This window comes from Uranotaenia lowii, chromosome 2, assembly GCF_029784155.1.
Source record: "Uranotaenia lowii strain MFRU-FL chromosome 2, ASM2978415v1, whole genome shotgun sequence".
NCBI lineage: Eukaryota > Metazoa > Arthropoda > Insecta > Diptera > Culicidae > Uranotaenia > Uranotaenia lowii.
The window spans coordinates 29,612,910-29,631,415 of NC_073692.1; the positions used below are offsets into that span (position 1 = coordinate 29,612,910).

Below are 18,506 nucleotides of genomic sequence, written 5' to 3' on the forward strand. Positions count from 1 at the left end.
AATAAACGTAGTACGCGAAAAAAATACATCAATGAATGAATTTCCCTATCCTTTATGAATGAATGGTTCATCAATGAATTATTCATTTCTAGGAGATGGATTCAGCGAATAGACATATCAACGAAAAAGTAGTCAAATGTGTGTTCCTTTTACACAAATTTGAGCATCAGTTGAATAAAGAATGTCGTTTCGTAATACAATTATTATAACTAACTTAACTTGGTAAAATCTCATAATACTTTTGTCATCAACAATAAAACGCAGATTTAATAACGAAAATCATAATATTATAAACAGAAATGTACAAAGTCTACAAAATGATGGCCAGATATCTTATGCACCGCGTCCACATTGAGGGTTGAATCATAGCCCGCTTATTCTCTATGCTATAAAAGAGTCTATTACATCACTTACATGTACTGGGGAATTGTGAATAGAGGGTTAGTTAGTAGAAAAACATCATTCTAGAAAAACGCGTAACTCATCGACAAATCACAAGCCTCATCCACCTTTCGCTGCATCGCTTCCAAGTCCTCCGAGGACTTTTCGTTCAAAATTGACATACAGCTGTCGTCGTCTTCATCACTACCGGTTCCACTGCCGTTCACATTGCCATCCGGACTTAACTCCTCTCCGATCAGTTTACGGAGCTCCGTATGCGGTTCTTTAGAGTTGTCCAAGGAACCTTTCACCTGCAGGTAAATGCTTTCTGCCTGTTCCAAAATAGCTTGCAGGTTCAGATTACCCGACAGTTCGTTGACGTGTTTAAGGATTTCCGTGAAGGTAAATTTACCATCGATGAAAACGTCCATTTCCTGGTCAAGAATGGCTACACAAATGAATAGGTGAAAGTTGGGACAGGGTAGTCCGGTCCAAAGGATCTCCCACAACTGCATGATATCACTATTTGAAAACTCTCGCTTGAACCACACGAGCAACCATCGGAAGCAGAAGTACATGTTCTCCGACTGGTTATCCTTCAGATAGTTGTACAGTCGCTCGTTCACGAAAGCCAACAGTGTCCTCAGGTATTCCAACTGTTGCTTCATACCTTTCTGATCGATGTCAAAGTTCTGGAACACCTTCTGCATGAATCCCACAAAGCACCAAAAGCTCTCCGCCTCGTGTTGAACCAAACTCAAAATTGGCGCCAGCAAATCGTTCATCCCCTGGACGTATCCCAGATCGAAGTTATACATAATGTAGGTCATCAGGATGTCCTGCAGTTTGGATAGATTCGGATTGTCGTCGCCGGCGAAAAACTCGAACGCCCGATCCGTCCGCTTCACGTCCTTCTCGACCTGGCACTTCCGTTCCCGATAGCCGGCGAAGTTGTGTTCCTGGGTGTGCGTTATCGTCAGCCACTGCAGCTTCATCTGAAAGTATTCCTGGGTTTTGTTGGCCCGCCGATCCACCCGCTCGTCGGTTGTGTGCTCCCAAACGTCCAGCCCCAGCAGATACTTCCACACCTCGGCCCGGATGTCCGGATCGATGCCCTGAAATTGGGAAGGAGAGAAGGCTGAGTTGAAGCAATACGATCATATATTATTGATTGATGAAAAATATTGTTCTGAATCTTCTGATTTTGAAATAATACCGCAGGGGATTAAAACTTCTTCTAGCTGAGAATAATAAAAGTGGATTCAGGTTTCTGCTTAAAACTTTAAGATTTAAGACACATTCAAAATTTAAGTGCACATTGAGAATAATAAAAGAAGATTACGACTTCTGCTTATGAAAAAAATGTCATAGAGAATTAAGACTTCTGCTTATTCTAAGAACTTGTGGAATCAAGACTTTGAGAAGATGAGGATGATGTTAACAGATTGACACCTAAAAGGGGAGCCGTAATCGTCGCGGCTACTTTTTTTAATCTGAGGCGAAAAAAGTACATCAATTGTACAAGTAGCTTGTTTGAACAACATTTGTTCTGTTTTTTAGCTGATTTTAAAATTGGTATTATTGTTTACGATTTGTTAAAATACGCAGAATTGAAGGCCGTTTACGGCCCATAAAATTAATAATTCTGCTTCTGGAAACTAATGAAAACAGATTGAGACTTCTGCTAACGAGAAAATGTCTCAGCCTGTTAAAATTTCTGTTAACTACTCAAGAAGTGGATTCAAACATCACAGAAGAAGAAGTTTTAATTATTTAGGATAAGTTTGACCGCGTGAGATAATTTCTACTCAAAAACAGATTGAGACTTCTGCTGAGGTTCGGCAATTAACACAGTGTAAAGTGTCTTTAATTAATTAAAAAATATTAACGCAGTATCTGAGAGAAAATACGTCTCACATAAGACGTGATATGTCTCACTTGTCATGTTCAATCCTCACGTCTCAAATCTCACTTCACACATCTCATGTCTCATGACTTCTAACGTTTCACTACTCACGGCTCACTTTCCACATCTAACTTAATACGTCGCACTTTTCATGTCTCTTTTCCCACGTCTCACATCTCGTGTCTTACGACTCACGGCTCATGTCGCACACCTCACCTCTAACGTCTCACTTCTTCTTTTTGACGTCTCATATCTCACTTCTCACGTTCCTCATCTTACTTCTCACATCCCAGGTTTCGCTTCTCACATCTCTTTTTTCTCTGTTCACGTCTTATTCATTCCCTCGTCTCATTTCTCACGTTTCACTACTCACATCTCACTTCCCACGTCTAACTTAACACGTCGTACTTCTCATGTCTCACTTCTTATGTATCTTTTCCCACGTCTCACATCTCGTGTCTTACGACACACGGCTCATGTCTCACACCTCACCTCTAACGTCTTACTTCTTCTTTTTGAAGTTTCATATCTCACTTCTCACGTTACTCATCACGGAGAAAAAAGTATAGTATTTTTAACAATAATCCACTTTTATTCAATCATATTTCTGATTATTTCTCGGCTAACTATAAATATCAAACTTTCAATTATATATACAATAGATTATCGGATTGGTTTTGTGTGTTCAACAATGCATATAATAGATTCAATTATACCGATATGATTGATTTTTTTGCATTCAACTATAAATATAATAGATTCAACTATAGTCAAAAATTGATGTTGTGCTTTCAACAAGAAATATAATAAATTCAACTATACTGGTATAATTGATTTAACTGTAAATATAATTGATATAATTATATTTCTATGATTGATTTTATGAGATCAACTATAGATATTGTAGATTCAACAAATGTTTGTTTTGGAAGTCATCATATTTATTTTTTGCTTTCTAGTCGGTTCTAGAGGTTATTCCAATTATATTTAATTTTCATTGGTTTTTTCACACTATTTACACAGAACAAAATTTTATTTCTGGCCCGTTCAACGTTCAGCCTCCGCCCGAAACCGACCAAAGAAACTGCCATCGGGTGGTGGTGGTAAATGTACAGGAATACAACTGCATTTTGATCCGAATTGTTTGTCCTGCTACTGCTGATTACAATTCCCAGCCGGAAAGTCCACCGATCTCAGCAACAGGGATAGGTAGAACGAAAGAAAGCTGTCAGGGAAAAAAGTACATTGGAAAAAACGGAGAAAAAGTAATGTTGTAAGTTTTACCCGGCGTATTTCTTTTGGGCTATATCGGTGAACGGGCAACCAACATTTAAGCTATTCGACGAGCAGCGTTTCGGGGGACCGTTTAGGACGTCAGGTGTGGTCTCTTGTCAATCGATCCCAGTGGCAAAATTCCAGGTTCCGGTAAGTCGGCAGTGATCCCAGGGAAGTACTTTGCTGCCCGAGTTATTGTAGCTCCCAATATTCTAAAATAATAAAAAAAGAAAAATTGATTCGGTCCTCTTTTTTGGAAACTTCCTCCTTACCAGCATACTTGACGTCCCTGACAGATTAGAAGCATCGTTCGAATGTTCCCGGTGAAATTGTTTGAGGCCTTTTTGTTGCCTGGAATCATGTCTAGCTTCCGCTTTCATGCTACGAGTAGAATTGACTTTTTCCATGCCGCTGAAGTCGCCGGCCGTTTATTGTAGCCTGTTTTCTTAGACTGGGAGTTCTGTTGGGAGCACTTTTCTAGAAACTTTTCGAACGGTCAGGTGGGTCAGCTGAGGTTGAGGTTCCCATCGGTTTCGACTACCCCTTTGAAAAAATTTCTATTCTGCCGGATTTGTGGACAGTTGCGGTTTCCAAACGAGGCCAACTGTTGGTCGAGCACCACAACCGCTGCCAGGAGAATACACACAGGAATCCTTGGTCGATCGGAAACGGTTAAGCGATGGCGGTTTCGGAAAAATATTTCCCAAGGATTCACGTTAACGAGAATTGAATTTACCGCCGTTTTTTTCTGTTTTTCTCTGCACTCATGCGCAACTATACTCAAATGTTGGTTAAAATAAAGTTTGATGCAATTAATCATAAAAGTAGTAGAAATTATTATATTTATGAGTTGAATGTTTAAAATCAATTATACAATCGTAATTGAATCTATTATGTTTAGAGTGGAATTAATTATACCATTATAGTTAAATCTATGATATTGATAGTTAACTACATGAGGTCTATAAGCAGGTTGTAGTTGATTCTACATATATATATAGTTGAATGCCTAAAATCAATCATACGATTGTAGTTGAATTTATCATATTTACAATTGAATCAATTACAGTTGAATCTACTATATTTGTAGTTGATTGCGTAAGGACAATCAGCAATTTGTTGTTGAACCTTTTATATTTATAGTTGAATGCTAAAAAATCAACTACACCTTGATGATTGGTATAATTAGCTGAAATAATTGGAACAACTTTCGACTTTTTTCTCCGTGATCTTACTTCTCACATCTCAGGTTTCGGTTCTCACATCTCATTTCTCACTTTTCTCGTTTTGCTTACTCATTCTCTCGTCTTATCTCACGTTTCACTACTCACGTCTCACTTCCCACGACTAACTTAACACGTCGCACTTCTCATGTCTCACTTCTCATGTCTCTTTCCCCACGTCTCATATCTCGTGTCTTACGACTCACGGCTCCTGATTCACACCTCATCCCTAACGTCTTACCTTCTTTTTGACGTCTCATATCTCACTTCTAACGTTCCTCATCTTACTTCTCACATCTCAGGTTTCGCTTCTCACATCTCTTTTTTCACTTTTCACGTCTTAATTATTCATTCTCTCGCCTCATTTCTCACGTGTCACTACTTACGTCTCACTTCCCACGTCTTACTTAACACGTCGAACTTCTCATGTTTCACTTCTCATGTCTTACTTCTCATTTTTCTTCCTACGTCTCACATCTCGTGTCTCACGACTTACGGCTCATGTCTCACACCTCACCTATAACGTCTTACTTCTTCTTTTTGACGTCTCATATCTCACTTCTCACGTTCCTCATCTTACTTCTCTCATTTCAGTTTTCGCTTCTCATATCTCACTTCTCACTTTTCACGTTTTACTAACGCACTTTTCATGTCTCTTTTCCCACGTCTTACATCTAGTGTCTTACGACTCATTCCTCACATCTTAATTCTCACTAACGTCTCATATTTCTCTTCTAACGTTCCTCATCTTACTTCTCACATCTCAGGTTTCGCTTCTCACATCTTACTTCTCACTTTTCACGTTTTGCTTACTCATTCCCTCGTCTGATTTCTCACGTTTCACTTCTTACTTCTCTACTCACAAGTCACATCTCATATCTCTAGTCTCGCTCAGGTCTCAAATCTCTGAACTCCGGTCTCATATCAAAGTTATCATGTCCCAGGCCCAGATCTTAGTTCTGAAGCCACAGGTCTTATTTCAAAGGATTTAGATCCCAGGTCTCAGGTCTCAAGTGTCAAGTCCAAAGTGTAAGGTCTCATGTCTTGGATTTCTTATCTCAGGTCTCATTTCTACACAGGTTTTCGTAATAGGTACGTACGGCTGTTTTTCTATACGGTTTTCATTTTTCGCGCAATCTATTTTTCTATTCAAAATGATACAAACTTCAACGCCACATAGCAAAAAATTTGACGTGATTGGAAAATCCGAGAAGCTATATAATAAAAATTCCAACCCAATTGCGTAACAATCGATTAAGTAAGTAAAAAAAAGTAAAACCACACTCACCCCTCGGAAGATGATGCTTCTGACCTTGTCCGGTTCCGCGATGGTACCTTCCGGCGTTCGGAATCCCTTCCATCGGCCGGCACTCAGTGGAGTCTCGCGATGCACATCGGGTCTAGGAATCAGCCGGTTCGTCTGCCGGTTATCGTTACAATCCGATGGCGGCATTGGCAACTCCGAATGGGAGCCACTGTTGGAGCTTCGATTGGATCGCTCGTTCCCTCCGAGCGGGTATCGTGTGGCCCCGAGCGGCAAGATTTGGTTGTGAACGTTGGCAAGTTTGGATATCAGGTCGGTGTACAGACTGCTTTGTCGGGATCGATTCCGAATGTCGGCGATATTCAGTTCCGAGAAAGATTTCTGCAGCTTCAGGTTGTCGCCTTCCTCGACGCAGTGATAGAAATGTTTTCGCTTGGTGCTTTTTCGAACGAATCCTCCGTGCTCCAGGATGTTGATCAGCATTTCCGGGGAACCGTGGTTGAACTGATAGACGCTGTGCGTTTGCGATTCGGGTCCGATCAGTCGGAATTCTGTTTTGCTTATCTCAATCCCGTCGAGATCTCGGAAGAGAACTTGGATTGATATTTTCGGTTGCTTCGACGATCCGCGGGGTGCGGCAGCCGGGGAGTTTTCAATCGAATCGGGATTCGATTTGCCAAAACCGTCTCGCGCTTCGTCGTCAACGTCATCGAGCACACTCGGAGGGACGGATGAGGTCGATTCGACCGTGTCCACTAAGGACCAGCCGCTGTCCTGACTTTCGGTGTCCAGAATGTCACACATGGCCGTCTGTTCCCACAGGAAGACGTGAATCTCCCGGTTTGCGTACTTTCCGAAGGACAGCTGTCCGACCGTGTTCAGCGCAGCCATGTAGCTTGCGCTGGCCTTTTTCAACGTCACCCCATGCTGGTTGAAAATTTCCTGTGGGAGGAGAAAATGCGATTAAAAATGTGAAAGAGCAAAATATGTTTTTATTTTTAATTTTCTAAGTCTTTGTCTATATGCATAGAGGCTAATTTTAGGAATCTTCAATTAAGATACTGAATCTCGATTCAATTTACTGAATTGACAATTTTACTATTCTGTACCAACACGTGAAAAGGATCTATCTCCAAAAGTAAACAAAAACCATTTTCAGTACCTCGAGATAGGCGAACATTTGCACTACTTAACGGTAAAACCCTTTTGAGAAAATAATATTCCGTTACATTAAAAACTCTATTTGAGTAAAGGATCTATAAACATTCTAAAGCCAGAACTGCCAGAACTTGGATATACACCCTTTACTCCGGAACCATTTTTCGCTAATACTCCGCAAACAAACTCGAAATAATCAATTTAACTCTTTATTCAACATAAAAACATAGTTTCAAATGAATGCGAGCTTGTAACTAAAGCTAAAAATAAGAAAATAGCAAAGGGTGTATAAACAGGTTAGACAAAATGTTACGTGAAGTAGATTCTATCTACGATAGCGCTTTATTTTTCCATGAAAATTGATATTCCTCTATTCTAACATATAGAGGATGCTTCTAAAAATAGTTTATCTTTCATAAAAATTTAAAATTTCAAGTAATTTTTAATTAACGATTTAAAATAGGTTGTATTTTTTTCAAACGCGTTTTTCTCGATTCGCCAAATATGGAGATAGATCCTTTTCACGTGTTTGTACAGTATTGTTTTATTATTTTTAGAAAAGACTTTTTACAATTCGTGTTTGTGAAAATTGAATACTTTTCAGTTGTTTGAAAAAAAAACGAGAATGTTTCAACATCACTATTCGCTTACATTATTTTTAATCCTGTGATTTTTACCGTTGAAATAATTTTCGAAAATAGATAAATTATTCATCCCGATGCTAAAAATAAACTCGAAGACCTTCCATAAAACAAACATTAAAAAAAAATAGTTGCACTTTCGAAAACTAAATCAATTAAGATAAAAATAATCACTGTTTAAACAGACTGGAGTTTGAAATATTTCCTTTTTTCGATAAATTGGGACTATCAGCTTGTTTTGAGAAAGTGTACAGATCTTATATTAGTTTTGCTAGATTATCAGCAGTTCACATCTTAGCGTGGCAAGTTCTCATGCCACTCGAGCGCTTATCAACAGCTTGAAACAAACTATCGATGTGACGCTGAGCAATTAACTGGAAAGCAAAGTGCAAAATTCTTATCATAAAACCAAAAAAAATATCTGTATACCAATGTATTTGTAGAAGTTCTTTTTTTTTTTGTAGTGAACAATTTATCTCGAAATTTAAAAATTATTTTCGGAAAATTGTGATTAACATGTTTCATTCTTTAAATTCTCATATTAGTCATATTAGGTACCTACTTGCTCTTCTAAAAGTGACAAGGAACAACTTACTTTTTAAAGTTGCGTGACCCAATAACATTTTTCTACATATGTCGCTCATGTAGAATGCTCTAAAAGTGAAACAATGGATTCGAAGCTTAAGCAAAGTTTCGCGCAGGCAAGGTCGTTTGAAAAAAATTTTGGTTCCAGTCATCAACACAACATACAAAAAGAGAAAAAAAAAATAAAATCCATCACTCACCTGAATTTCAGAGTCCATTGTGTGTGTTTTTCTTGGTCCGATTTTTCCAATTGCGTCGTTGTCTACCACCCAGAAAAATTGGGGAAAACTTGAGCGATTTCCCCGGATAACTCGCACGTTAGACCTCTCGCCTAATTCAGTAGAAGAGCACTTCCTGATTCCTCCGACCTTGAGGATCTGCTACTGCCACTTCTAGGACAATCTATATTACCTACTAGTGCCTGCAATTATTGCAATGTTTTGACGCGATGACGAAACTGCAACTTATTTTTTCTTGGCAACAAAATTAGTCACGACGACCAATGTTGATCAATATTATTCGAAAATCCCGTCGACGTTGGCTACTGAGTAGCATTGGCTTGGGATTGGATGCAAAGTTCTGCTTGAGGATTCACCATTTTTCAACGATTTAATGTTAAATTTTGCACCAACTTTTGGACAATACAATTTTAACTTTTCGATCGAAAAAGGAAAAGCACAATGAACTTCGTCGTAGAATTTTTATTTTTGTTCGCAGTTTTCCCAAAAAACAACTCCGACACCAATGACTCAAAAACGATAAAACTCTCCGATCGAAGTACACAGTTAGAAAAATGTAACCATTTGATGCTTCCTTTTAAACCAAATCAAGAAATTCTCTAAAAAATATTGGAGATAAACATCTCTTCTATTATTAATATTTTAAATGAAATTTAATTACGATTTCTTAAAGTTTCAACGAAATCATATCAAAAATTTAAAACCATTTCATCAAAGCAAACAAACATTGAAAAAAATTTGATAAAAAAAAGATAATACTGACGGATATGTCAAAAATGACAAAAATCGCAAACATGAAAAAATTTAAACCATAAACGAACAACAAAAATGAAAAAAAATCATTAAAGTGAAAATAAACGACAAAAAACACAAAAGTGACAAAAATGACAAAGATGACAAAGCTGATGACAAAAATGACAAAAATGACAAAAATGACAAAAATTGACAGAAATGAAAGGAATAACAAAAATGATAGAAATGACAAAAATGACAAAAATGACAAAAATGACAAAAATGACAAAAATGACAAAAATGACAAAAATGACAAAAATGACAAAAATGACAAAAATGACAAAAATGACAAAAATGACAAAAATGACAAAAATGACAAAAATGACAAAAATGACAAAAATGACAAAAATGACAAAAATGACAAAAATGACAAAAATGACAAAAATGACAAAAATGACAAAAATGACAAAAATGACAAAAATGACAAAAATGACAAAAATGACAAAAATGACAAAAATGACAAAAATGACAAAAATGACAAAAATGACAAAAATAACAAAAATAACAAAAATTACAAAAATAACAAAAATGACAAAATGACAAAAATGACAAAAATGACAAAAATGACCCAAATGACCAAAATGACCGAAATGACAAAAATGACAAAAATGACAAAAATGACAAAAATTACAAAAATGACAAAAATGACAAAAATGACAAAAATGACAAAAATGACAAAAATGACAAAAATGACAGAAATGAAAGGAATAACAAAAATGATAGAAATGACAAAAATGACAAAAATGACAAAAATGACAAAAATGACAAAATGACAAAAATAACAAAAATGACAAAAATGACAAAAATAACAAAAATGACAAAAATGACAAAAATGACAAAAATGACAAAAATGACAAAAATGACAAAAATGACAAAAATGACAAAAATGACAAAAATGACAAAAATGACAAAAATGACAAAAATGACAAAAATGACAAAAATTACAAAAATGACAAAAATGACAAAAATGACAAAAATGACTAAAATGACAAAAATGACAAAAATGACAAAAATGACAAAAATGACAAAAATGACAAAAATGAGAAAAATGACAAAAATGACAAAAATGACAAAAATGACAAAAATGACAAAAATGACAAAAATGACAAAAATGACAAAAATGACAAAAATGACAAAAATGACAAAAATGACAAAAATGACAAAAATGACAAAAATGACAAAAATGACAAAAATGACAAAAATGAGAAAAATGACAAAAATGACAAAAATGACAAAAATGACAAAAATGACAAAAATGACAAAAATGACAAAAATGACAAAAATGACAAAAATGACAAAAATGACAAAAATGACAAAAATGACAAAAATGACAAAAATGACAAAAATGACAAAAATGACAAAAATGACAAAAATGACAAGAATGACAAAAATGGCAAAAATGACAAAAATGACAAAAATGACAAAAATGACAAAAATGACAAAAATGACAAAAATGACAAAAATGACAAAAATGACAAAAATGACAAAAATGACAAAAATGACAAAAATGACAAAAATGACAAAAATGACAAAAATGACAAAAATGACAAAAATGACAAAAATGACAAAAATGACAAAAATAACAAAAATGACAAAAATGACAAAAATGACAAAAATGACAAAAATGACAAAAATGACTAAAATGACAAAAATGACAAAAATGACAAAAATGACAAAAATGACAAAAATGACAAAAATGACAAAAATGACAAAAATGACAAAAATGACAAAAATGACAAAAATGACAAAAATGACAAAAATGACAAAAATGACAAAAATGACAAAAATGACAAAAATGACAAAAATGACAAAAATGACAAAAAAGACAAAAATGACAAAAATGACAAAAATGACAAAAATGACAGTGATGCCAGTGATGACAAAAATGTCAAAAATGACAAAAATGACAAAAATGACAGTGATGACAAAAATGTCAAAAATGACAAAAATGACAAAAATTACAAAAATGACAAAAATGACAAAAATGACAAAAATGACAAAAATGACAAAAATGACAAAAATGACAAAAATGACAAAAATGACAAAAATGACAAAAATGACAAAAATGTCAAAAATGTCAAAAATGACAAGAATGACAAAAATGACAAAAATAACAAAAATAACAAAAATAACAAAAATGACAAAAATGATAAAAATGATAAAAATAACAAAAATTACAAAAATGACAAAAATGACAAAAATGACAAAAATGACAAAAATGACAAAAATGACAAAAGTGACAAAAGTGACAAAAATGACAGAAATGACAAAAATGACAAAAATGACTAAAATGACAAAAATAACAAAAATGACAAAAATGACAAAAATGACAAAAATGACAAAAATGACAAAAATGACAAAAATGACAAAAATGACAAAAATGACAAAAATGACAAAAATGACAAAAATGACAAAAATGACAAAAATGACAAAAATGACAAAAATGACAAAAATGACTAAAATGACAAAAATGACAAAAATGACAAAAATGACAAAAATGACAAAAATGACAAAAATGACAAAAATGACAAAAATGACAAAAATGACAAAAATGACAAAAATGACAAAAATGACAAAAATGACAAAAATGACAAAAATGACAAAAATGACAAAAATGACAAAAATGACAAAAATGACAAAAATGACAAAAATGACAAAAATGACAAAAATGACTAAAATGACAAAAATGACAAAAATGACAGTGATGACAGTGATGACAAAAATGTCAAAAATGACAAAAATGACAAAAATGACAGTGATTACAAAAATGTCAAAAATGACAAAAATGACAAAAATGACAAAAATGACAAAAATGACAAAAATGACAAAAATGACAAAAATGACAAAAATGACAAAAATGACAAAAATGACAAAAATGACAAAAATGACAAAAATGACAAAAATGACAAAAATGACATTAATGATAAAAATGACAAAAATGACAAAAATGACAAAAATGACAAAAATGACAAAAATGACAAAAATGACAAAAATGACAAAAATGACAAAAATGACAAAAATGACAAAAATGACAAAAATGACAAAAATGACAAAAATGACAAAAATGACAAAAATGACAAAAATGACAAAAATGACAAAAATGACAAAAATGACAAAAATGACAAAAATGACAAAAATGACAAAAATTACAAAAATGACAAAAATGACAAAAATGACAAAAATGACAAAAATGACAAAAATGACAAAAATGACAAAAATGACAAAAATGACAAAAATGACAAAAATGACAAAAATGACAAAAATGACAAAAATGACAAAAATGACAAAAATGACAAAAATGACAAAAATGACAAAAATGACAAAAATGACAAAAATGACAAAAATGACAAAAATGACAAAAATGACAAAAATGACAAAAATGACAAAAATGACAAAAATGACAAAAATGACAAAAATGACAAAAATGACAAAAATGACAAAAATGACAAAAATGACAAAAATGACAAAAATGACAAAAATGACAAAAATGACAAAAATGACAAAAATGACAAAAATGACAAAAATGACAAAAATGACAAAAATGACAAAAATGACAAAAATGACAAAAATGACAAAAATGACAAAAATGACAAAAATGACAAAAATGACAAAAATGACAAAAATGACAAAAATGACAAAAATGACAAAAATGACAAAAATGACAAAAATGACAAAAATGACAAAAATGACAAAAATGACAAAAATGACAAAAATGACATAAATGACAAAAATGACAAAAATGACAAAAATGACAAAAATGACAAAAATGACAAAAATGACAAAAATGACAAAAATGACAAAAATGACAAAAATGACAAAAATGATAAAAATGACAAAAATGACAAAAATGACAAAAATGACAAAAATGACAAAAATGACAAAAATGACAAAAATAACAAAAATGACAAAAATGACAAAAATGACAAAAATGACAAAAATGACAAAAATAACAAAAATGACAAAAATGACAAAAATGACAAAAATGACAAAAATGACAAAAATGACAAAAATGACAAAAATGACAAAAATGACAAAAATGACAAAAATGACAAAAATGACAAAAATGACAAAAATGACAAAAATGACAAAAATGACAAAAATGACAAAAATGACAAAAATGACAAAAATGACAAAAATGACAAAAATGACAAAAATGACAAAAATGACAAAAATGACAAAAATGACAAAAATGACAAAAATGACAAAAATGACAAAAATGACAAAAATGACAAAAATGACAAAAATGACAAAAATGACAAAAATGACAAAAATGACAAAAATGACAAAAATGACAAAAATGACAAAAATGACAAAAATGACAAAAATGACAAAAATGACAAAAATGACAAAAATGACAAAAATGACAAAAATGACAAAAATGACAAAAATGACAAAAATGACAAAAATGACAAAAATGACAAAAATGACAAAAATGACAAAAATGACAAAAATGACAAAAATGACAAAAATGACAAAAATGACAAAAATGACAAAAATGACAAAAATGACAAAAATGACAAAAATGACAAAAATGACAAAAATGACAAAAATGACAAAAATGACAAAAATGACAAAAATGACAAAAATGAGAAAAATGACAAAAATGACAAAAATGACAAAAATGACAAAATTGACAAAAATGACAAAAATGACAAAAATGACAAAAATGACAAAAATGACAAAAATGACAAAAATGACAAAAATGACAAAAATGACAAAAATGACAAAAATGACAAAAATGACAAAAATGACAATAATGACAATAATGACAATAATGACAATAATGACAAAAATGACAAAAATGACAAAAATGACAAAAATGACAAAAATGACAAAAATGACAAAAATGACAAAAATGACAAAAATGACAAAAATGACAAAAATGACAAAAATGACAAAAGTGACAAAAATGACAAAAATGACAAAACTGATAAAAATGACAAATATGACAATAATGAAAATATGACAAAAATGGCAAAAAATGACAAAAATGACCAAAAATGACAAAAATGACAAAATTGACAAAAATGACAAAAATGACAAAAAAGGTAAAAAAGATAAAAATGACAAAATCGAAAAATTATCGAGTTTTATTAATTAAAAAAGACAAAAATGACAAAAATGAAAAAAAAATGACAAAAATGAAAAAAAAATGACAAAAATGACAAAAATGACATAAATTTTAAAAATAACAAAAATGTAAGAATTGTCAGAAATGACCAAAATTTTAAACATGACAAAAATTTTGCAAATATCATGTAGTCAAGTAAGTCAAAAAAAAAAAATGAAAAATAATGCCACAAATAATTGAAGTGACAATTTTTAAATAAAATTATTTTTTATACTATTTTTTAATGTCTTCAATTTTGAGCGCTTTTAAGTCTAATGCATTGAATGGGTAATTTCCTAATAAATCTTCTTGTTGCCTTCATTTCAACTTTGAAATGTCTGCAAAATCTGGTGCGTGTAGAAAAGCATCTGTCAGTTTTTTCCGCTGCTGATGCGCGTTTTTATCGTTTCCCCACAGAAAGTGTTGCAGTTCGGATCGAAAGCGCCCGCAAATTTCCGAAAGAAAATTTAATCATCCAAAAATTGCTACTCATTCCGTCGGCATTCCACCAAAGCAGCCGCGAAAATGTTGATCAAAGTAAAGGTAAAGTCGTAGAGGTTGATTGGTTTGGAAATAAAATGCAGTTTAGCTTGATATTTGAAATTAATCTTGCGTCATTCTTGTTGCCCATTGTTTTCTTCCCGTTGCCTAGACCTTGACCGGAAAGGAAATCGAGATCGACATCGAGCCCACGGATAAGGTGGACCGAATCAAGGAACGAGTCGAGGAAAAGGAGGGCATTCCCCCGCAGCAGCAGCGGCTCATCTTTTCCGGCAAGCAGATGTGAGTATCGAGGTTGTCGAAAGATTCACATAACTATAACATTCGAGGGTTGTTCCAGGAAAATCCGTAAAGGTTTCTAGCTAATTAAAGGTAGAGGCACAAGTTTTCGCTCAGGTACCAGTAATCGAATAACAACTAAAAAAAGGGATAAATAAAACTCTTTTTATATAGAAGCAAAATTAAACAATTCAGCTAATATTTTCTACCTTTGTTTTAAAATTCTAGAATAATGTCTTCTCTAGATCTCAGATTAAAATTTCGTCTTGTAAAAAACAGTCTTGATTTGGTTTGATATTCTACGGAAAAATGTACATTAAGGTTGACTTTTTATTAAGAAGCAAGATATAGCAATGATTTTTAACTCGTCTGAGTAGTATCTTTAAAGGTCCTTTTTCAGTTTAACATTTAAAATGTATATCAATTGGAAGTCAAGCGACATCTCATTGCCCTTCTTCCTTTCAGGAACGACGACAAAACGGCCCAGGACTACAAGGTCCAGGGCGGTTCGGTGCTGCATTTGGTGTTGGCCCTGCGAGGCGGTTACATTTGCTAAAAGACTTACCACCAACAGAGACTTATGGTCGTCACTCACGGGATGTTTGAAAACGAAGAATCTGGAGCCTTTGAAAGGCAATGTAACAGCATAGTAGAATCGAAGGGGTGTAACAACAAACGCCATCAAGTTGCAGCAAAAAGTTTGAAAGTTTCATTTCGATTGTCGGGAGAATGGGGGAGGATTAAAAATAATTTAAGCCCGTCTTGATTTTCTTCTTATTTTAATTAAATTATTAACGTCTTTGTCAGTAACTGGAAACACAAAAGATGAATACAGTTTGAAAATCAAATCTAGGTTTGATAAGCCTCTTGTGGAGTAGTTGATAATTTCACCTAATTGATCAAAATTGGATTTCACAATTAAAAATCGATCAATCGTTAACAAGAAATACCCATCTATTTATTTTGCTTTACCTTCTTATTCGCTTTCGCTATTTTGCTTTTGAGTGATTTCACATCCAAACCGCCTGCCTTATCGCCCTTGTTAGTCTTTCCACTAAACTTACTCTCATCCGGCGCGACAAAGTCCTTCTCGCGGCGAACCTTCTGGGTTTCGGAATTCTTCTTTTCCTTCTCCTTGCGTTCCTGGTTTCGTTTAGCCTTCTTCTGGGCATCGGTAAGGAAGTACTCGCCCGATGCAAGCTCCTTGTCCACTTTGTTTTCCTGCGGCGCCGGTGGGAATGGTGTGTAGTCCTTCTTTTTCTTAACCACTTTGGGCTTCTTCCGTTTGGTTGTGTTCTTGGATTGGAACTTTGGCAGGAACCGTTCCCAATTTTCGTCCTTCAGCTTGTCGTCCTTCATAAGTTCCCGTTTGATCATCAGCGCTTTGATGTTGTAAATGGGATGGATGTTTTTCATCGTTTCTTCGACCACCTTGCGGACACATTGCAGTCCTTTGTAAGGGCCTATGGCAGAAACAGTAGCACCCTGAACCAGCACGTAGCAGTTGGTGAGCAGCTCCAAGGATTTTAAAGTACAACCATTAGGACCGATCAGGCGATTTCTCCTCTTGACGAATTTAGCCTTGTTGCGAACCAGATTTTTGATCTTGATAATATCGCAGCTGATTTCGTCGTCCAGCACTTTGACCGCTTGTTCAAAGGGAACAGAACGGGATAGCAGCTTTATCAGGTCCCGTGCTTTCAGGATAATGAAGGGGTCCCACGTTTTTCTGGTGGTTTTCACGGCCATGTTGCCTGGAAGTTTAAAACAGCAGTTAAGAAAATATAACCTTTTATTTATCTGTTGATCTTGACTGTAAAGGAACAAAAGATAACTTTAATCTTGTAGCATTTGGGTGATTTCAATAAATTCTATAAGTTTCAAATTGAAATTTATTTTTGAAACACACGGTTGAGAAATTTCGATACAAGGAAGAGTTCAGTGGAGAGGCCAACGAGATGTTAGCACAGAAATCGGCCGACGGAGCAATCTGGAGGAATAGTCTCAGGATCAGTTGTCAACTTTTTTTTTTAAGTCTGGAAGATTTTGAATTATTTTTTTGTAAAAGTCTGGATAGCAAAAAACTTGTAGGGTGTGACCTACATTTTTTTGGTCACCAGCTCTCAATTAGAGCATGAATCCCTAGCCTTGGAACGGCCGAAAGTCGAAGAACACTGGTGTGGAATGAAAAATGCATTTTTTTCACGACGAACAATGACGCTCTCGGTAAATTGTGCGCGAGAAGAAATGAATGGATTTCGGAAGAAAATTAGAGGATGGTCGAAGATCGGAGAAAGACAAAAGTTGGGATTGAGCAGAAATGTATCCGGTCATCCAAAGAAGCCGCACGTTATGAGCTAGAAAAGGCTGTTAAACGAGCTATTGGATTAGGCAAGAAAGCCTAAACAAACTCCCTAGTCGAAGAGGCGACATAAGTGGAGCAAGGACTTATTCTAGAATGCCGCTGAAAGACCAAGCAAGTTAGCTATTGATAGATCGAACAGAACAGCTCAAACAATGCATTGAGCATTTTGAAAAGCTCTTCCAATTCGAGTCACAAAAAGCGATGGCCAGCAGTAAGTCGCATCAAACTATAATCCTGCTGAAATGCTGACAGCCGACTGGATGCAAGACAGCAGGTCAATATCAAAGTCATGTATCTAATCTCGGCCCAAGTCATACATACCCTGAATCAAATCCAGTTCCGCCCTCAGATGGTGCCCTTCGAGCGCCTTCTCAACCAGGGGCCAGCATTCCTTGATGTACTTCTCCCGATACTTGGGAAAGAGGCAGGCAAACGAACTTTCCTCCAGCAGCCCGTTCGGATTGTCTTCGGCTTTGAATTCCGGTATCTTGAGGAGCCACGCATTCTCCACCGGCCCATTGAAATGCTCGATATCGGCTCCCGCTGGCTGCTCGTTCCCATCGGATTCCGAATCACTCATTTCCGATTAAATGGTTTAAATTAATAGGATTTTTAAAATTCAGAAACGTTTTAAGATATTCTGATCGCAAAACACGGTGCGCACGTTTTATTTTGTTTACCTAAATCGAGACAAACATTCGATAACGACATGTGTGGATGAATCATGTTCAGAAGTTGACCCAATCGAAAGTGCTAGCGACACCTAGGTGTCAATTTTTAAGCACGT

At 34.3% G+C, this 18,506-nt stretch overlaps 3 protein-coding genes across 3 annotated transcripts; 1 reads left to right on the forward strand and 2 right to left on the reverse strand.

Annotated features, from left to right (window-relative positions):
* Positions 1-265: 265 nt before the first annotated feature.
* LOC129745066 (TBC1 domain family member 15) lies at positions 266-9,151 on the reverse strand. Its single transcript, XM_055737893.1, has 3 exons — positions 8,634-9,151; positions 6,074-6,991; positions 266-1,496 (listed from the first exon to the last, which is right to left on the reverse strand). The coding sequence occupies exons 1-3, from the start codon at positions 8,649-8,651 to the stop codon at positions 465-467; spliced, it is 1,968 nt and encodes a 655-aa protein (XP_055593868.1). The 5' UTR covers positions 8,652-9,151; the 3' UTR covers positions 266-464.
* Positions 9,152-14,958: 5,807 nt separating this feature from the next.
* Positions 14,959-16,202, forward strand: LOC129745751 (NEDD8). Its single transcript, XM_055739074.1, has 3 exons — positions 14,959-15,117; positions 15,227-15,357; positions 15,820-16,202. The coding sequence occupies exons 1-3, from the start codon at positions 15,100-15,102 to the stop codon at positions 15,908-15,910; spliced, it is 240 nt and encodes a 79-aa protein (XP_055595049.1). The 5' UTR covers positions 14,959-15,099; the 3' UTR covers positions 15,911-16,202.
* Positions 16,203-16,302: 100 nt separating this feature from the next.
* Positions 16,303-18,410, reverse strand: LOC129745750 (KRR1 small subunit processome component homolog). The gene is made up of 2 exons (XM_055739073.1): positions 18,041-18,410; positions 16,303-17,108 (listed from the first exon to the last, which is right to left on the reverse strand). The coding sequence occupies exons 1-2, from the start codon at positions 18,297-18,299 to the stop codon at positions 16,309-16,311; spliced, it is 1,059 nt and encodes a 352-aa protein (XP_055595048.1). The 5' UTR covers positions 18,300-18,410; the 3' UTR covers positions 16,303-16,308.
* Between the last annotated feature and the right edge of the window lie 96 nt (positions 18,411-18,506).